The sequence below is a fragment of the Diadema antillarum genome, unplaced genomic scaffold (assembly GCF_040938485.1).
Source record: "Diadema antillarum isolate AM-2024a unplaced genomic scaffold, OU_Dant_1.0 scf00000151, whole genome shotgun sequence".
Taxonomy (NCBI): Eukaryota; Metazoa; Echinodermata; class Echinoidea; order Diadematoida; family Diadematidae; genus Diadema; species Diadema antillarum.
The window spans coordinates 657,212-677,722 of NW_027271040.1; the positions used below are offsets into that span (position 1 = coordinate 657,212).

General features: G+C 37.3%; 1 protein-coding gene across 3 annotated transcripts in view; it reads left to right on the top strand.

The window, feature by feature from the left end:
- Positions 1-5,674: 5,674 nt before the first annotated feature.
- LOC139721860 (uncharacterized) overlaps positions 5,675-20,511 on the top strand; it is a 35,874-nt gene continuing 21,037 nt past the window's right edge. The window contains exons 1-4 of one of the 3 annotated variants that reach the window (XM_071633182.1): positions 5,675-5,758; positions 15,668-15,929; positions 19,850-19,927; positions 20,216-20,508. In XM_071633182.1, the coding sequence (XP_071489283.1) occupies positions 15,689-15,929; positions 19,850-19,927; positions 20,216-20,508 (612 nt within the window). In that variant the 5' untranslated portion in view covers positions 5,675-5,758; positions 15,668-15,688. Of the gene's footprint in view, positions 5,759-13,142; positions 13,282-13,511; positions 13,764-15,667; positions 15,930-19,849; positions 19,928-20,215; positions 20,509-20,511 lie in introns of those variants that run through there. The other 2 variants (XM_071633181.1, XM_071633183.1) reach the window with 2 other exon arrangements.

Below are 20,511 nucleotides of genomic sequence, written 5' to 3' on the forward strand. Positions count from 1 at the left end.
CATCGCTTTCGGAGATGGGTTTCAATCACTCATCGTGCTATATAAACGACAGGAAGGGAAGTCGTGTTTCATTCCACGTCCACTTCTGTGTTTCAATAAGTAATTGCTGTCCGCGCATGCACTAATGGACATGAGACAAAAGCATTCATCTATTTTTCCATCATATTACAATGACTTCGTTTTTGTGCGCTCGCGAACTTCCTTTCTGTAAATGAGGTAGAGACAAAATCCCATGAGTATTGTTATGAGCATGTATATTTCGGCTTCTCATATTAATCAACTTTGCAAAGTATATTATACATAAACACAAGAACAATAATTTTTGCTGTTGTTGTTGTGGAGTTGCTTTTGCTCGTGTGCGTTAGTGTGTGTGTGTGTGTGTGTGTGTGTGTGTGTGTGTGTGTGTGTGTTGTGCAGGTACGCCTTCCATGGGATACGGTTGCTGTTCCTCTTCCCCCCCCCCAAAAAAAAAAAAAAAAAATCACCTGTTACCACGTTACCACAGTGTGAGATGGAGTATAGTGATCTAAGCAAAAGATATATTTTCATGTATTCTGTCATCTTTCGGCTTGATTTATTTTAAGTCAGTTCTTGTTTTAGAAGTCCTAACTAGGTTTTCTTGCTGGATTTCCCCTTCTATTAAGAAGTTACATTGGCGATTCAAAATCATACCCATTTCTCCTTGTACATTCTTTTCAATTCAATTAAATTCAATTTTATTTTCATTTCCATAAAATAAACAGAGAAAATTATTTACAATGCATTACTAGTAACAGAACATATTTATAACAATTACAAAAACGTAAATTATAACAAAATACAAGTGATGATGAGTAACAACATAATGGCATTTTTCAAGGTATATATATACATATGTATAGTACAAGGATGGGAATGGAATTGAGGGTCCCACTAAAAAGCCAAGCTTGTACGATATGGGACCCCTAGAAATACATAAGGGAACGAATAATGACTTAATGAAACCTCAAACAGATATATGAAACAAAATCAAAGAAACCAATGTCAACTGACGTAAAATGAAATTAGGAAGGAAAGAAAAAAAAAGGGGGAAAACGAAGACAAGAAAGAAAGAAAGAAAGAAAGAAATGTTTTAACCCAGCATCAATGATCATCTTGCGTCATAGAATTTTCTCCTCTGAAAGTTATGTCTTTTAGAGTATTTTGTAGTATTGTTTTTTAACGTAACTATGGTGCATAAACTGTAAAGCTTAACCACAACAAAGTCTGTTCAAACTACAATTTAGATATATCTTTATCTCACAGGGCAGTAGCACCTGCATTTCTCGCATCTAAAGCTGCTCACACAGTAGGTGAGATGTCGATCAAACGTATACAGGCGTGACAAAAAAGAATCTGAGAAATGAAAGGTATATTTGCTTTTGATTGTTTACAAAGCTGGACATGGGCTGCCTGTGGCTGTTCTTTGTCAAATATTTGGTGAAACTAATCACGCAGCATTTGGCGCCGCACACTTGTTGCCATGTTTTAAGTGAAAAATGAAACAAAACAATGACACGCCAATATTCTCTCACATGCTTTATTGCTGTTAGGATATTGTGGTAAATATGCATTGATTTGATGCGCTTGTATGGAAAAGAAAGTCATGTAAGATTCTGTAAGATATACGTAGTTGATGCTATAACTCAAATAAGATTAAGTGCATAGGCCTACTGGAAACGTAGAAAATCATCATGTATTTGACAACCCATGTATGATTAAAATTGCTTGGAAATTTCGCATTGAAGTGAAAAAAAAGTTCTTGTCAAATACATAATGAATAATAAAGGTCACTCTTCGATATGCGAATCCATTATATTCTTCAACCTCGCGAGAATTTCAGTATGCGGTACTTGTAATGGTACTCTGTATTGTGACCATGTGACCCAACATAAACATCAAAACATCACACACAAATAGGCACATGCACACACACACACACACACACACACACACACACACACACACACACACACACACAAATGTATTAGAATACTTGACTTAGTGTTTGGCCATAATAATGGCCATATCCCTGCCCACTCCATTTGTCGGTGCCATTTTGACCGATGCGTGTTATTTGGATACCAGTAATTGCGTGTGGCGCCCACTTAGCAAACAGGTGGTAGAACGTTTGGAATGTGTTCTCTGCTGTCCTTAAATAATGATGCCAGGTAGATGGGTTCCTGTAATATATAGGACCATGTGGGCCATCTTCCGTGTGTCTGAGCCAGAACAGGTGCATAATAAAAAACATTAATACATCTAAAAGAAAAAATACATTACTATCATTTACAATCGGACGAAAGAATATAAGTCCAACCATAATGTGCGTTTCTCATCTATAATCTATGTTGTGGGGTTGTGATTATGTCGTGAGGTATATCTTATGATACCGTAGGTCAATTATCGTTCTCTTGACTCTGAAAACGTATATGATAACTGGGAACGAACAATTGTGTGTGCAATAGGCCAGACAAATACATTATAACCCCAGCACATAAAAAATGCAAGTAACGGGCCAATCTTTACTAAGTAGGTAATATCGCATCTAGGTACAGAGATACTTTAAAGCGTCGGTCAAGACATCTGTCTGATTATTGAGCAATTGGTGAATCAACGCTTGGAAACAATATCTTTTATCTGAATCTATAAGGAAGATGAAATGAAGGAAAATAGAAATAGGATGATATGAAATTTATGGAGTATAGAGAGAAGAGGGTAGATAGATTGATGTAGCAAGGAAGAGGAGAAGAAAATTTGATGTGTGATGATTATGATGATGATGGTGGTGGTGATGATGATGAAGAAGAAAGAAGAAGTAATAGAAAAAAGGGAAGTTCAGAAATCGAGGGGGAAAAAAACAAAACAAAAAAAAAGCAACAACCCTGAAAGATGGTCTCATCCATGCGTGCAAAGGATCCAAACATGTGCGGTGCCAATGATTAGTGAAGCTATGAGCAGATTCTGACGAGATCAGGGATGATTAAAGAGGGGCCTCTACGCAGTGGCATTGAGTGACACTGTGAGGTTAACTCATCACACCCAGTACGAGGATACACTCTCACTATTATGCACTACTGCAGTCAATAGGAGAGATCGTAATCACACTTTGCGCATGAGCAGAAAGGCAAGGACACTGCATCTCATGCGGCATATACAGTCAGGACTGCAATATTACACGATGGCGCATATAAAAAGACACCTATAGAGTAGAGCAATTTGTTACATGCTTTGGCCGGTGTACGAACATTCACACGCTATGCCTTCCTTTCCGTGGTCAGATGAAGCTTTTAGAAATACTTATACTACACTAGACCGCTACTCCTTGAGAATCTATGATGCTTAAAATCCCCATTATCTTTATCTAAGTTATACTGAGAATAGTTGTAACAATGATGACGGTAATACTATAAACAATAATAGTCATGATGATGATGATGGTGATGATGATTATAATAATGATAACAACAACAATAATAGCCGCAATAATGATAAAATAATAGTAATAGTAATACCGGTAATAATAATGATAATCACAAGGATTTGGAATGTTGCTATCACTATTATTATCATCATCATTATTATAGGCCCTATCATTAGGCCGAAAAAAAATGGTTTATTTGCCCTTCGCGACTGACCGAAAATGACGGAAATTTCTGGTCGTTGTTTTTTTGTTTTGTTTTTTGTTTTGCTCTTTCAAGTTTATTTTTTCCACAAATTTCATTTTCTGCAAATTTGTGAACGGTTTTAAACCCAAAATTATCAATTTCAAGCTTAAGAAAGAATGAGAAAAAAAGTTTAAAAATGTTTTTTCATCTCATCGACCCGTCGTAATTCTTACATTGTAAGAAATTACCCATCTATTCATACACATTTATACACCTCGGTTGTTGTCACTGAAGAGGAATAGTATACACATTATTCGAACCCTCAATACCGCAATATTGAAGGAAAATAGCTTGTACATTAATTTAACTCTGGTATTGAACATGCAACAAGCATTGATAAATCGATGTGAAAAATATAAGACGGTCACAAAACAGTAAGATATATCTTGAAAAGCGAAAGAGCTTTCATGTTGACACTATTCCCACAGTTATGCAAAGAAAGAAAGCAAGCAATAGACATCCTGACTTTTAGGAGATATATATTATTATGTCGGATGATAAAATGAAAAACAAATAGGTCAATATTGTTTTAAATCTCACCGAGATTTATGTAAAGGAGAGCTTGACCGTATATAAACATGGCTGTAGAGTCGCCATCAGTCCATGGTTTAAGGTCGGGAATGCAATTAGAACCTTACCCACGTTAATCATTAACCATGTTCTTGTTTTCAGTTTGCTATATACCTTTGCTCTAGGAATGCTTATGCATAGATCATTATAGTCCAGTAGTCAGAGAGATACAGGTCTTTTGCAAGATATATTTTCCATGGTTTGTCCAATTCGATTTAAGGACTGCATTTGTGTTTGATAGATCAATATAGGCCTATACGTTTTTATGTGTTTATATGAATAAATACAAAGAAACACCCCGCTTTCAATTCATACTCGGAAACACAAATTAAGTCCATCGAATTCGAAGTTAAAAATAATAAAAAGTTTTATCAATGCTCTTTATTCTCCATCTCATGTAAAAACGACAAATTTCTCATCAAGAATGCCATTTTTTCTTTTGTCATAATGTGGAGCTTTTTTCTGTCTTTGAAACCAAAACCTGCATTGCGAGATGCAGGCGAATTGAAATCCGTAATAATGAAAAACTCACGAATATCTGCAAATTTGACTTTAATAGAGGACGTTATTGAATAATCAATAATTAGGACGACGTCCTTCACTTGTTTTCCTAAATTCCCCTTCACTTCATGATTTTCTGATGCTGCCGATTTTGAAACGATGGATTGGATCACATGGAGTTATCGGAGTTTGATTCTCGATTACTAAAAAAAAGGGTAAAACTAAATAGCATGTTGTTGATATAATGCTTGAAAAGTCAAGCGAGTTTAAATGGAAAGTATTTGATCCAACTCGTTTTACAAGTTGGCTAGGGTAAATCTTAAACTTCTGGAAAGTAGGAAAATACAAGGCCGTATCTTAACGCCATCAAGATCCCCTCGGGCGTTTTTTATCAATCTTTGACATTCTTCGGAGAGATATATTATGTTTTTAAACTTTGTTTTGTTCAAAACACACTTATTTCTGTTACCATGATATATAAAGGTGAATTTTCTCAGTGCTTATATACTCTGCTTGAAGTCGAAGAGATTAAAAACAATATAGAGACATATTGCATGACGCACCTCACTCAACCATACTCTATATACGATGAGCGGATGGAAATGTACACAATCGCCCACGTCCCTAGATAAAATGGAAGATGTCCCGATGTTCGAACCAGATAAAGATGATCTGTTGGATATTTATGTCATGAATAAACGGACGACCACTTTTATGATTCTTATCACGTATTTGTTCAGACCTGTGAGAAGATTTTTGTTTTCTTTTGTGAGTTCTCTCGCTACGAGAGCAATGCAGAGCGGTCTGTTTGTTTGACGTAAACTTTGTGGTCCTAATAGCATTCACAAAATGAGATCTAGGGGCCCTCTTCGCATTGACATGAGATATTGCGCACGTGAACATTGATCGGGACAGTATTTAAAGACATGCCACTTCGTGTATGGGAACAGTCGTATATTGGTTGAAGGAGCGAATTCAAAGGGGAAACAGCGGAGTGTGAGGTGAGTCGCACGGGGAAGTTAGGCGGTGTTGGGCAGGTGTGTGTCGCGCAGGGATATGCAGACACAGGCAGAACCAATTCTTTCTAGAATCTCTAGCCAGATTCATTAGTAAGCTACCGGTGACATTATTTGCTTTTCTAGGGCTTATTAGATACTGTTTCAATTCTGAAATTACCACATGTGTTATATTATCGCAGATTAGGATTATTAGCTTGCTATAGGTTATTGGCAACCATATTGGACATTAATGTATTACAAAATAATGAGTACGTGTTTTGTATAAAATTTTAATGTATAAAAAAGGCCTACTGGTGTCAGTAAAGTGGAAGAAACAATAATATAGCACCAGAGGTTACTAAAATTTCCAAGATGACAGGCGCCAACTTCAGGTGAAGATAAAGAAATCGTCATCTGCATTTCTCTTTGACTCTGTTTTTGGTCGTGCACTAATTCCATGGCCTTGTATGTAGACACCACTCATCATCTGTTTGACGAATCATGTTTGTTCATCATCGTTCATTTATCGGTTCATAAGTACGTCTCTGGATGCATGAATGTGCATGTTGAAAAATATGTTTGCCGCAAGTATGATAAACATTATCGCTTTAGGATTAAACGCGTACGCACAGAATAATATGATATTGCCTGTCAATTGTAAACTTCTTCGAGGTTTAATGCATTCTGAACTTGAAATACCTCGCAAATCTAAAGAAACAAGTATCCAAAAAGAAAGTACAACAAGTGTATCGCAACTCTGTATAAAACGTGAGGTGTATGTGTGTATGTGCGTGTGTGTTTGCGTGCATTAACTGTGTGCATTGTGTGTTGTAGAGTACTGTGTAGACGCCTTGACAGACGGTGAACAATTGCACTCTGCAGGGGGCAGGAAAATTGTGACAGAAGTCACCCTGTCAAAGAGGAAAAAACAGTAATAGTGACTTGCCAATTTTCACACTCGAAATGCAAAGAACCGAGCAGCAAAAAGCGCATTGAGTGACGGCAGCTCCGTGCATCTCAAAGGCATGCAAGTCAATTATCCCGCAAAGAATAGTTTGTACATTTCAGCCTGTTCTCATCTTCACTGAGGTCAGACAAACATATCGAATGTAAGTGGTATCGATTGTAAATGGTAGTTGACAACGCAACTGTGTTTGATCTCCAGAAGACGTGAAAGATAAACAGTATCAGGTCTGGGAAAGATAAGAGTAAAACCCAAAAGACTGGTCAGGAAAGACCAAATTAGATGTACGTAAAACTTTGTTCTCCTGTATCATGATATCATGAGAAATGCGACCCAGGAAGGATCTACACTGTAAAAACATCGGTGTTAGATTTAACACCACGGGTGTTAAATCTAACACCGATCAAACTTCAATAGAGGACCACACCCACAGGTGTTAAAAATGCACTGTGATGGTGTTGAAAAGTGTTCATCTGACACTTCGTGGTGTTAATTTGACACTGTACCTGATGTTATTTTGACACTTTACTGGTGTTAATTGAAAAATGACACCACATGGTGTTGATTTGATATTTGTTGGTGTTAATATCAATGGTTTAACACCCGTCCAGCTTCAATAAGGGACCACACCAGCTGGTGTTACTTTAGTGTAAATTTATTTTCACATTTTTTCAAAAATCTAGTATTTCAATGTAAAATTCTTGATCGTCTTGTTTAAATTAAAAATCAACAAGAAGTGCAGTTACTAAGAAACTCTTCAAAAAAACAGTTTAAAATTTGGAAATGACACCCGGAGGTGTTAATTTAACACCATAAATGAGCACCGAAAATTTAACACCAGCTCGGTGTTCACTATTTAACGCCGGACTTTTTGCAGTGTATACAGTATACAACTTGATTCCGTTTGTCATCTTCTATATAATCATATAATTATTATAAAAATATATTCATAAATCAATGTGATCTGAAGGAGCATTATGTCGCTGTCAGTCAGAATTGCGAAAGAGTAAAGTTCTTTGAAGCACAAATACCATGTATGCTAAAAAAGTAAAAGCAACTTTCTGTTTGGATAGCGTTCCGTTATTCACCTGATTATGTAAAACATGAAGATTTATCATTATATACACATATTAATTGACTCGAAATCTTAGTCACTTTTCACATTAATTGTTTTCATGCAAACTTTTTAATATTCGTCCAGACTCAGGGGGAGGCGTGTATGGGTTACCACTGGGTAACTATCAAATGACTATCAAGTAGTGTGACCATACAGATGAAAAATATTTCACCAAGTGAAGTTGATAGCAAAAGTTGATAGCAAAAGAATAAAGATGCGAGAGGCTGCGTGCGTTTAGATAAGATTATTTAAAGTGAGTTGAGTCGTTTAAAGGCGAAACAATTATAATTTTTATCACTTTTTTGCTGATTTCAGACAAAACGGCTCAGATAGCACCTGATATGTCACTTGTATTTGCCAGAAGATGACAAAGTGAAGTGACAAAGGATATCTCATCACTTATACTGAAGAGTATTGGTTATACTATAAAATCAAATAACATGCTCATAGTTGAAATAATGATTCAGACATGGCTGGAATATGCAATTTCTGTCACCAAGGCATGTTTAATTTCACCAGTGGCTCGAAACAATCACACAGATTGTTATCATATTTCATTGTCAATTAATTTCACGAATCTGAGAAATAAAAACTGGTAAACTTCTTAAGACAAAATGTTTACAGAGCAAATTATAGTTGCAGTCCTGCATAAGTTCTTAGGTAATTATTTTTTTTTTTCAAAATTGGTAATATGATATATTTTGGTAATGGAATGATTACACATTTATCTTTTTTCCCGTTGATCATGTACAGTGTAATCTATATATTGATATTTCTATAGGGTATTACTGAAAAGAATTTTGATTCGGGCATGAAATTATGTTGGAGAAAATAACTAAATCAAACAAGCAAACAAATTGCAGCGCAGACGTAAAGTGTGCCGCGGTGCTTGGATGCAATTCACACACCAGTCTGTGAGGCCGGTACCAAGAGCACTTTACACGTGCTATCGATGAAAAATTGACCGATCACAATATATGACGTCATATACACAGGGAGTGCATTACTTATACCATGTATATGACTTCACAGTTTAGCTCCAACTTATTTCAAAGTAGCAATCAAGCTTGGTCACATGACGCTAGGACGACCAATCACTGAACAGAATTCCATTAATGAAGGATATAGTTCGATTTATAGTTGGTCTGTCTCATTAACAATGTGCCGTTTAAATTTAAAAAAAAAAGCCACTCCCAGCTCGTTGTTACCGTTTAATTTTACGGTCGCATCTCAACCGAACTTTCTGTTCGACAAACTTTTTGAGAGGTCAATGGCAACATATTTCCTCTTTCTGCTCTTTCTATGCACTCAGTGACCAAATAAAGGCTTAAATCTCGAGGAGATTAAGGTGCTTTTTAACACTATATATAACCTCATCTCTTATCATTTACTGTTTGCTTAGACTATGCTAACCATAAGGTACAACATAGAATTTTGCCAATGGACGAAACATGCAAATGCATCATCCACACTTTTTTGCTTCTCTGTGAGACTGCATTTTCACACCTTTCATTTACCTTTCATCCAACCTTTGAAACGAATAAATGAAGATAACGAAAAGATATAGAGGAAAAAATGATAAAGCGAGAGAGTGAGAGAGAAGGGGAAAAATATGATTGTGAGAGGTATCAAACTATGTGCAAGTCGGAGCTGAGGATGATATCTTAATCATATTCTCTCAATTCAGGTCATTAAAGTTTAATCGTTATATGTACGTATAGATATGATATTAAATCGGGGGCGGTCACTAAATATTTACTCATCAGGACCGTGGGTGACAAACGAGAAAAGGTGTGGAAGAGTACTTCAAACCATAGCATCAGACCAAAGCGATTAACCTGGTATATTTTACAATTTTCCATAATCAGATTCAGTTTCGTTTATCACTGTTTATACAAGAGTTAATCGGAGAATAATGCTGACAAAGATGTGACGTCAGTCAGTTTCGGTTTCTTTTAAATTTTAAATCTAATCTACTTGGTTGTAATAACAATACAGTCATCTAGATAGGTAATGCTTTTAATATTTAAGTATTGTCACAGATGAATACAAATATGTTTCGGTTTTCCGTCTATCTCTTCGCAAGTGGTGTTATAATTATATTCACATTTTCATTACTGACATGACTGACCCTGCAGATACATAGCTTACTAATGATATATTTGCAGGAGTAGTTGTGTGCAATTTCTGCAGTGCTAAATACAAAACTCTTATAATGATTAACCTGATTAAAGAACTGTTGAATGCTTTAACTTCGCACAAGGCATTGAATTTACTTCAATCATTATTTAAGTCTGATATTCTAATGATTTATTTATGATAACGTTCTCACAAAATACAGGTGTGTCTAGGAGAGAAGTAATGTAGGCCTTCTAGGTTTGAAGTACAACTTTTATCGCATCGACAATACGTTTTACCTTTTTTAAATTCTTTCTTGAAAGATCCACAGGAAAAACAAAACCACATGTCACATTGTTCTTTGAACGATGCAGAGATTTCATTTTAATCAGTCTGAAATTCTCTTTAAGAGTTTAATATATTCTTTTATATATTACGCATATAAGTATGTGTGTGTGTGTGTGTGTGTCTGTCATTATGAACATTTTCATGTATTTTCTTACTTGCATATTCGCTGACTTGGCGAAACTTTGGGTTTTTTTTTTTCATTCCCCTTTTTTTTTGAAATAGAAACTTAATAGGCATTTCAGTGTGCCGCCATCACATCGTAACATCATCTTTTTAACATGTTTAAAGTGCTTTAAATTGTGCACCTTGTATTTCTATCTTTTTATGCCTCCGCCACGAAGTGGTGCCGGAGGCATTAAGTTTTCGGGTTGTCCGTCCGTCCTTTCGTCCGTCCGTCCTTCCGCCACCGTCCGTAATGAATTTTGTGGACAGCGTAACTAAAAAACCTTTTGAGGTATCCTAATGAAACTTGGCATGTATGTGCATTAGGGGGTGAAGTTGTGCCTATCAACTTTTGGGTGCACACGCTTAAGGTCAAAGGTCAAAAGGTCAAGGTCAAATACATAAAATTTCACTATTTCCACCATATCTATGCAATGCCTGAAGAAATTTTTTTGAAACTTAGTGTATACATGTATTACCCAATTAAAATTTTCTGGTGAAAGTTTGGGGTCATGAGGTCAAAGGTCAAAGGTCAAAAAGTCATGTAAAATATTAAAACTTCACTTTTTTCTCCGTACCTTCGAAATTGTTCAAGGTATCTTCATGGAACATAGTATTTATACATGTACTGACTGGCAGTGATTATCTAGACAATATAGGGTTCATGGGGTCAAAGGTCAAGGGCAACACTTCAAAATTTTATTATTTCCCTCAAGTTCATGCAATGCCAGCAGGATTATTTTTTTTACACTTGGTGTATGCATGTAAAACCTAATAGAGATTCTCTGGAAGGCTTTTTTTTTTGCCTCAAAGGTCAAAAGGTCAAAGATCAAGTGAAAGTGCTGAACTAACTTTTTCCTTCGTATCTCGTAAATGGCTCAAGTTATCTTGAAACTTTCTACATATTTATGCATGTTCTGCCTGACAGTGATTATCTTATGAATTTTAGGGTCAAAGGCCAGATGAAAATGGTAACAATTTACTATTCAACACAGAAATTGCACTTTTTCTCTATTCCTTGAAAATTACTCAATGCATAAACGTATGAATGGGTCAAAGTCAAGTTAAAGTCATTAAATCCCCAAATACATGCTCTCCTATTCATCCAATTAAACCTAGGTCAAGGAAGGTGAACATTCAACACATTTGTGACAAACTTGTCATTTTGATATTTCGCCAATTTTGTGAAAATGTAATCACACATTGTCCACATCATGTACTATCTAGACCTATTAGGAGAATCATGCATTATGGCGGAGGCATACCAGTCGCCATAGCGACATTTCTAGTTTACACCTAAAACCCTTGGAACCGCTGGATGAGAAACTACTCTCTAAAAAAATCGAGTGAAAATTTTCACTCTAAAAAGAGTGACTACAAAAAAAAAGTGGATTTCGAGTGAAATTGGAGTGAATTTTGAGTGAAAATGCTCATTTTCACTCATTTTGGAGTGACGTCAGGGATCACTCGAAGATTTTGGAGTGATCCCTGACGTCACTCCAAAATGAGTGAAAATGAACATTTTCACTCAAAATTCACTCCAATTTCACTCGAAATTCACTCTTTTTTGTATTCACTCTTTTTAGAGTGAATATTTTCACTCGATCTTTTTAGAGAGTATAAAGAAAAGTAAACATAGTTTCACTTTTCTAGTAAAATGAAAGAGCCGCACTTGACTAACCGCTTTCACCAAGCAGGGGGAATGATTAGGCCTACTATCAAGTTGATGGAATGTGTAATTTTTCATGAAAAATGAATATTTGTGGATTTCTTTTTATATTTTCTTCATCTGTTCTTATTGTTGTTTACTAATGTTACTGCTTTGGGTGGTTTGTCTTTTTTTGTGGGGGGATTTCCTTTAAATTGAATTTGCTTCAGCTTCACTTTGTGTGATAGGTGTATGCGTTTAAACTTTTTTGTTTTATTGTTATTATTGGAAGAACGTTAATTCATGAAAAATATATTCACTATGAATTAAAACAACGCTAAAGTGCGATCATCTTCACACATGTGCATTTACAAAATAAAGTCGTTATCACCTTAACCCGATAGATGTAGGCCCTACTAGTGATATAACAATGTATACGTACATGTCAAACATACTACTGAATATATCATTTACATAATCATTGTGTATAAAATATCAGATATATAATGTGTACATATCTGTATTAATTTCATTTCGTTTATTTTCCATACCCAAATGATACAAAATATTACAAGGTAGCCATAATGATTATGCACAAGCAGGTGAAAAGACATAGGACCTATTGAGGTAGGACAATAAATAAAATACAATTACGTACATTACATGAAATAACTAACAAATGACATACCCTGCACATAATATACGTGTGTATACATGCATATAAACAAATATTTAAATATAAATGAAGACATTAGGTATACAGATAGTAAATGCATCGATTAAATAACCCACCACGCGATAAAAACATATCACTTAAACTTCGTATATCCTTTGACCACAAAAAAGCAACAACACTATATTGAATTCAAACTGAGTAAAAGATGCCGACACGGATCTTCATGTACAAACATAACTAGGGAGGTGTGGCACTTGCCTGGTAGGAAATACTATGGCACATGGTATAAAGGTCTAATTCCCTGACAGACTTTGACCTTAACCACATTACATCGTACACCTGTACCGTGATTATGTGCGAATGCACTACATGTATTTCTGTTTGATTGAGGATTACCTCGATACAATGTGTTGCCTAACAAGCTTCCCCTATTCAGAGTTAGATTCAACGCATGTAATCGCCTCTTCAACGAGAGAGAGAGAGAGAGAGACCTGTAAGTGTTATTAACCGTTATAGTAATTACGCCTTAGTGTAACATCATGTGCCCCTTGGGATGTGTGTTTGACCGTTTCCGAAAATCTATATTCGAGGTCAGCTGACGAAGGCGTGTGTTGGGCGACGCCATGTGCTCCGGTACTAGTATAATAGTAAAGCTCAGTGTTTTCCCTCAGCTAAAGCCGATCGATTTTTGCCCGTTACACACACGATGTCGAGCTCCTAATACCACCTGACACTGTGGAGTGTGTGTTTGTGTGTAATGTGTGCACTTACGGGACTTGTATAGCAGCCTTCATACACTGTACTAAGCAGATGGACAGTTCACGTGTAAATAACTGTTGGAGTTGCAATATCATGCTGCTGCAGGCAATATACGTAGATACGGCAATATAATTGCAGTTTAGGCAGCTGAGATGATGCTGTTGTTTCGAAAGAACAAAAGAGCGCAAGGATATCCCATTAATCTCTATAGTCAAGGTAGGACACTCAGTTGTTACGTTTAGTAATGCCAGTAACGTGCAGTCACCTTTATGTCTTATGTCTGGGTACAAAATGTATGCTATAATTGAGAGCTATTCAAAATGCTACATCTTTTTGGCGTCAAAAGTAGCATCATCCATCGCAAGGTATCCGTGGGATGCTTTGATGGCAGTAAGGGCACATTTTGGCCTAGATTGGTGCCTGGGAATAAGATTCTACCAAACTGTTCCAAACTGTACCAAACTGATTCATGGTCATGCTTTGTATGATGAAGTGGAATATGTCATCTTAACGCTAACTCTCATAAGCACTCATCGTATATCAAGAGGGATATCAAGTTGCGTCTACTAGACTCTCCCAGTTATCATTATCATTACTTTTTTAATGAGAGAATCATGAAATTCGACGCTAAAATACATCCATGTGATACAATGAAGGAAGTAGGAGAGATAACAAAGAAGCTCTGATACCCTCAACATTTCCAGGTTTGTAATAAAAGTGCGTGACTCATGCGGAAAAACAGCAGCAGCCGTGCGACGAAAATAATTTTATCACTTACAAGGGGCAGTCTGCCAGAGAGATACACATTCTGTGTTCGTAATTGGGTGCATCCACGTGTCGTAACACAAAGTGCGTTTAAAGTTAGATTTTATAAGCCGTCTGCTTTCCGAGTGCGATAAACACACCTTCGACCATCTAATGTGCAGAAAATCGAATTTATCACAGGCCATGCTGTATTTGGTATGGCTGCTGAAGACAGGAAAGAAAATACACCAGTGCTTAAGTCCTTTTTCTTTCTTTTTGCCACATTCTTGTTATCACTGATACCTGGTAAAAGGAGCCTAAATGATATCCATTCATCGTAAAGTCAACATTTCGCTTTCCACCCTAGGATTCTTACATCAATCACTCATTAAAAACTCCGGGGCAGAAATGGAGGATGCTTAACCCCTTCTGTGCACTGAAAGTTAGAACAGTACAATTGTACAACGTTATGAGGTTTTACATGCCAATCGACTCTCAAAGTATACACAAGGGGTTAATTTATATTGTTGTGTTCAAATCCCCTATGGAAGCGATGGTGATGTCATAATATATGCAGAACAGAATACATCCAGCCATGATGATATGGAAAAGGAACTGACTTGAATGTAACCCAAGCCGAATGGTTTGGGCCTCGTGATAATTAGTGTCATGCTCCATTGTCCGAAGCCTCGGAATAGTCAGGGACGAAAGGTAATTAGGAAAGTGTCGAATTCTACTCCAAAGACATAATATCGTCCGCGACGGTTTCGACATGCCATTATCTGTGGGTTCGTGTAATCACACATAGTGGTATATTCGCCATCGTGTTTTGTAATGTTGCCATTAGCTTTCACTAACCTAAAAGCAACATTATAAACTACTGTAAAAGTGTTTTCTTTCGCGTACAGAAACTTTCGCGGTTTCCATCGGTGCCGACTTTTTCGCGTGTGTTTAAATTCGCGGTCGGTAATGATAGCGTTGTAACAAGCGACGGGTTCAAAACATTTTCGCGTGATGTTAAATTCGCGGTTCAACCTCAAAGCGCGAAAAGCGCGAAAAGCGCGAAAATAAAACCACCGCGAAAGAAACCACGTATACAGTATGTGTTATATTGAGGGCAATTAGGACAATATTGACCTCAAATTAGTGATAAGAAGCCCCTGTGAAGTGCAAGAAATGTTTGTTAAAAAAAGATACAAAGAAACTCGTCATCCCATACAATCTGTTAAAAAGGGTATCCTCTCGCTCTGGGCTCTTTGCATTGCTTGGTAAGCTTCACTGATATAAAAGAGAGAAATATAAAGAGTGGTCTCTGTCAAACCGAATAGATTTAAGACGTTAAGTAATATAATTTTCATTTCTTTTACGATTTCCAGGGTAACGTGTAAGCCGTCGTCATGTCAAAAGTACCAAGCAACTCGGAGCTGAAGACATTCCGAAAGGAAGCGCTGACTTCCCACAACAAATGCAGGGATGTTCACGGCGTGGCAAGCTTGAAGTTATCGGACGAACTCAATGACCACGCCCAGAGGTGGGCGGAGCATCTGGCCAGGAGCGGCCAGTTCGCCCACAGCAACAACAGAGACCTGGGGGAGAACATTGGCATGCATTACTCATCGTCCTCCACAGAATTCTCAGGTAACACAGTTGTAGCAAATAGATAGATAGGTTGATGAATAAATAAATAAATAAATAAATAAATAAATAAATAGATAAATAAATAGATAAATAAATAAATAAATAGATAAGTAAATAAATAAATAAATAGACAAATAAAAAATGAATAGATAAATTAATAGATAAATAACCAAACAAACAAACGAAAATAAAACCATGGACCATGGTCCATGATATAACACATTAAAACGCATTGCTTCCACGTCGGAAAACAGGGAAAGAAACAACATTACAACAACAACAACAACAACAACAACAACAACAACGATAGCGGTAGCAGCATGCAGTAGCAAGATACCTGCTTATTTTTCATTTTTCGTGTTTAAAAACTCGTCTTATTCCCAATGTACATGGTGTCACGTAGGAAACACATTATGCTATTTGATCAGCTGACAAAGGAGTGAATGCAGAATGCCGCTTTCTTCATTGAATTTTTAAAAAAGGATTAAGATTATGAAATAATCGAACAAGAGCAAAAGAAAAATATAATTGCAGTAGAAACCTGATAAATCTGGAGATAAATTTCTCAGTGAGAGCTGAGTATAACTTTTGATGTGTTTCTTTAAACTACCACTCCGTGGCGTCATAATTACTTCTCCTACAGTATCATGCGTTGAAAGTACAACCTGTCATTTGCCTGTACACCAGAAATAGTGCATTTCCCATTTCAGGTGGGAAACTGCAGAAGATATAATGAGTTTTGGTCACGCTCGACGGATGAATCTCCTTGATGAGCTTCTGTTGGCATTCCATGATACTATAAGATGAGTACTAGTACATGACACGTATGGGAATCGTCATATACTACATCTGAATCGAGGGACATCATTTTCCAGGTGTTCAACCAACGGAGGCCCGGGGAGTTCATGAATCTGTATCATGTTTTGGTCTCTCTTTCTATTTTCATTCGTTTACCTTACTTTGCAGTGACAGTTATATGCAAAAGGGGTTACTTAATGATATGGATGTCAACACTAGAAATCCTCCAGTAATAACATGCCGTGCTCAACTGATACACTCGCCCTGCTGACAGACTAGGTGAAGAAATGGCCTACAATTAAAAACTGCTATACAGACTGATATTGCATCGGTTGATCACAGTCAAAGAGGTTCTATATAGAACCTCTTTGATCACGGTCTTCATTGCGTGCACCAATTTCTTTCAGTGTCTGCCCAGATACGAGCATGCAGTGAAATTTCTGTTGTTGTTGTTGTTGGTCGGATTATCTATAGATTAAAGTGCGTTGGCGTGTGATGTGAAATGATACGGCAGCAGATTACGTGTCAACGCCAATTCATATCAGATGGGTTATACTAGTAGTCATGTTACGAATGAAAGATTATGCACAGCCATGAAGGCAATATGCAGTCGTACTTCAAGATGACCGTTTTAGCCACGATGGGCCATTACTGCACACATCAGTCATCAACCATGAATAACATACAGGAAAAAATGTCTCAGTCAGCTATATTCAAAGCTAACATTTCTTCTGTTCCTTACATTCTTGCATGCAAAACGAGGGGCATTTTTCTTTGTCTTCATTGTCTTTTCTCTATTAATGGAACATTAGTCATCTTTGTCTTCATTGGCATCGTCCTCTTCTTTCTGTTCATCTTTTCCAGTCCTGCTTTTACCGTCTTGCTTTGTTTTTCATCATCATCACAACCACCATCTCACATCATCATCATCATTATCATCATCATTATCACCATCATCATCATCGTCGTCGTCATTGTTGTCGTCGTTGTTTTCAAAGTCATCTTACTTCGTCATCATCATTCTCCTTCGTCACAGGCTTCTTCCACCTCACATCTCTTCTGTATTCCTCCTCTTCTTCTGTCTCTGCTTTCTATATTCCTCAGAAATTTAGTTATGACAGCAGGCACTAAAACCTTGCACATCGGACGATTATGTCCGTTTCCGCATCCCATGTGAGTCACGCAATCTTTGGCGTAGCGTTGTCATGAATGATTGAAAATACATTTTAGCCAGTGGGGGCAATAGGGATAAATTACAGCACCTAAACCATCTTACTGTGACTCACGTAATGTTGATATAAATAATGTTGAATAATAATTGTGATTGCAGCATTAAGAACCACTGTATGTAAAAACAACAATATTATACAATTATATATGAATCAAACTGTTTTGAGCAACGCCAGCAGAAAAAACATAAACGGCACTACGCACGACCAACTTAAAATGAAGTGAGGGCTGAAAGGGCTTACGGCGCGATAGAATATTCAAACTAAAAACTATGAAAAAAACAAAACAACCACTGACATTTTATTAAGAATATAACTCATCTTTGATGAATTTAGTTGCCGTCATGGAAAATATGAAATGTATTTGGGCGTTTGTTTTCTTTTCGAACCATATAACAGGTTGAAACCGTTTGGCAAACAACAAAATAAGACAAGTCGTGTCATATCGTGACAAAAATCTTCACAGGAATGTAATGGTATCATTATTACGAGGCCATAAAGTTAAGATCGATAAAAAGAAGTAGATTAGAGGTAAAGTATAGAAAGAGACAAACAGGGATAGCTCTTTGTCACGTAGGGCGTCTCAGCTCAGAAAGAGCACAGTCGCAGAGCTTGTCCTGCCACTGAAATGTGGCCTATATGAAGGAGGCCAATTTTAGGGTATATCTTGGATTACCATTGTAGCTGAAATGGTGTCGCTACGATGTAGCAACAAACCGATTTTGCTAACTTTATAACTCCATGAGGTCAGTATCCTTCTCTTAGCATAATTTGCATTTGCATTATTTTTGCATTATTCACCTTTGCTCGTCTTTCTGTATCATTTCCATCTGAGAAGATGGCTAGATAGCCAATATTCAGTACACTCAGCTGGTCTTCCATGGGGTCCAGTTGGATGTGAGGTGGGACCACTTCACCGGGTTAAACACCCTGCTCTTTACGATGAATGAATGAAGCGGGGTCTTTCATGTGCATGAATTGTGACTCTCTCATACACGGGACCTCCATTTTATGTCCTATCCGAGGGACAGAGTGTTTTTGCCTCTTGCTAGAGGGGACGGTATGATTACACACAACATTGCTCAGTCCAGACTCGGGTTCGAACCCGACGGATCGTGAGGCAGACGCGCTACCGACTGAGCCAACTCACCGCCCTTCGTTATACTGTCTTTACAGGATTTTGTTTTTAAAAACACATGATTGTGCCCTCTTGTTTTGTTTGTCAGTGGTTGCTACACATTTAGAGAGAGAGAGAGAAAAAAGAGGCCATTAAACTTGTCACGAGTTCTTGACGCGCGATGTCAAAGTCAGTGAGCTTTGATCAATAAAGTTAGGCCTACATACTGCAGCACAAGACGTAGGCCAAACCCCATACCCATGATTGAGGTTTTAAAGCAGCCATTGGCTTTCCCAAAAGTCATAGTATACTCCACTTTAGGAACAACATTTGCCTCTGCTTTGAAAAACGAAAGTCATCATCAACAAGAACATCTACAATAAAACGTATTCACTTTCAGACAATGGCGAAGGCTCATTTTAAGTAGTTGTGTAGGTCCTACGTGTGATAGTGAGCCCAAGTCGTTTGTTATCTGTCTTTCGTTTTAAATTATGGTACCATTGAATTGCCATTTTGTGTGCATGTATCTAAAAATCATGAATTCGCATTAGATTACAACACAAAGGAGATTCCTATTTCATACTCTGAAGGTTTTTTTTTTTTTTTTTTTTTTAAGATGCCTGTTACATACCAGATTCCTTTTTTAACCGTGTTCGTGATTAGCGACAAGAAGATATTGACCACAACTGCGATTTGTTTTGAAAACATATTCGAGGATTAATTACTTGTACTTACATCATTATGCACTATAAATCTTATATCTCGTCCTGCTATAGGAAATGATGCAACGGAACTTTGGTACCAAGAATCCAGCAAGTATGATTACGGCAATCCTGGATTCAGGCAGGGAACCGGTAAGCAATGTGAAAGATTTTTCTTTTTTTTCTTCTTTCCCTTATAATACTGTGTGTGTGTGTGTGTGTGTGTGTGTGTGTGTGTGTACGTTTGTGTGAGACAAGTTGATGACAGGGACTTGCTGTACTATTTTATATTTTTTCATAAACCTTTCTATAAACCTATAACCAAATTATACATTGACATGTGCATGTGAATATAAACGACAGTTATGACATTCTGATAAAACCACATTGTAAGTTAATGACAGGGTGAGCTTAACACAATCCTTCTGATTCTGTGCACAGGTCATTTTTCTCAAGTCGTCTGGAAGGCGAGCAGGGAATTTGGAATCGGTAAGGCCATCATGAGCGATGGAAAGGTCATAATCGTCGGGAACTACAAGCCGCCCGGGAACATGATGGGCAATTTTCCCGAAAACGTGTTCCCGCGGCTGGCCGGGAAGGCGGAAAAGGCTGGGAAGAAGAAGGAGGAGAAGAAGAAGCATCGCTCCAGCCGGGGACGACGGGGTTCCACGAGTTCTTCGAGCAGTAGCAGCAGCAGTAGCAGCAGTAGCAGCGACGAAGAGGGAAAGAAAAAGGTG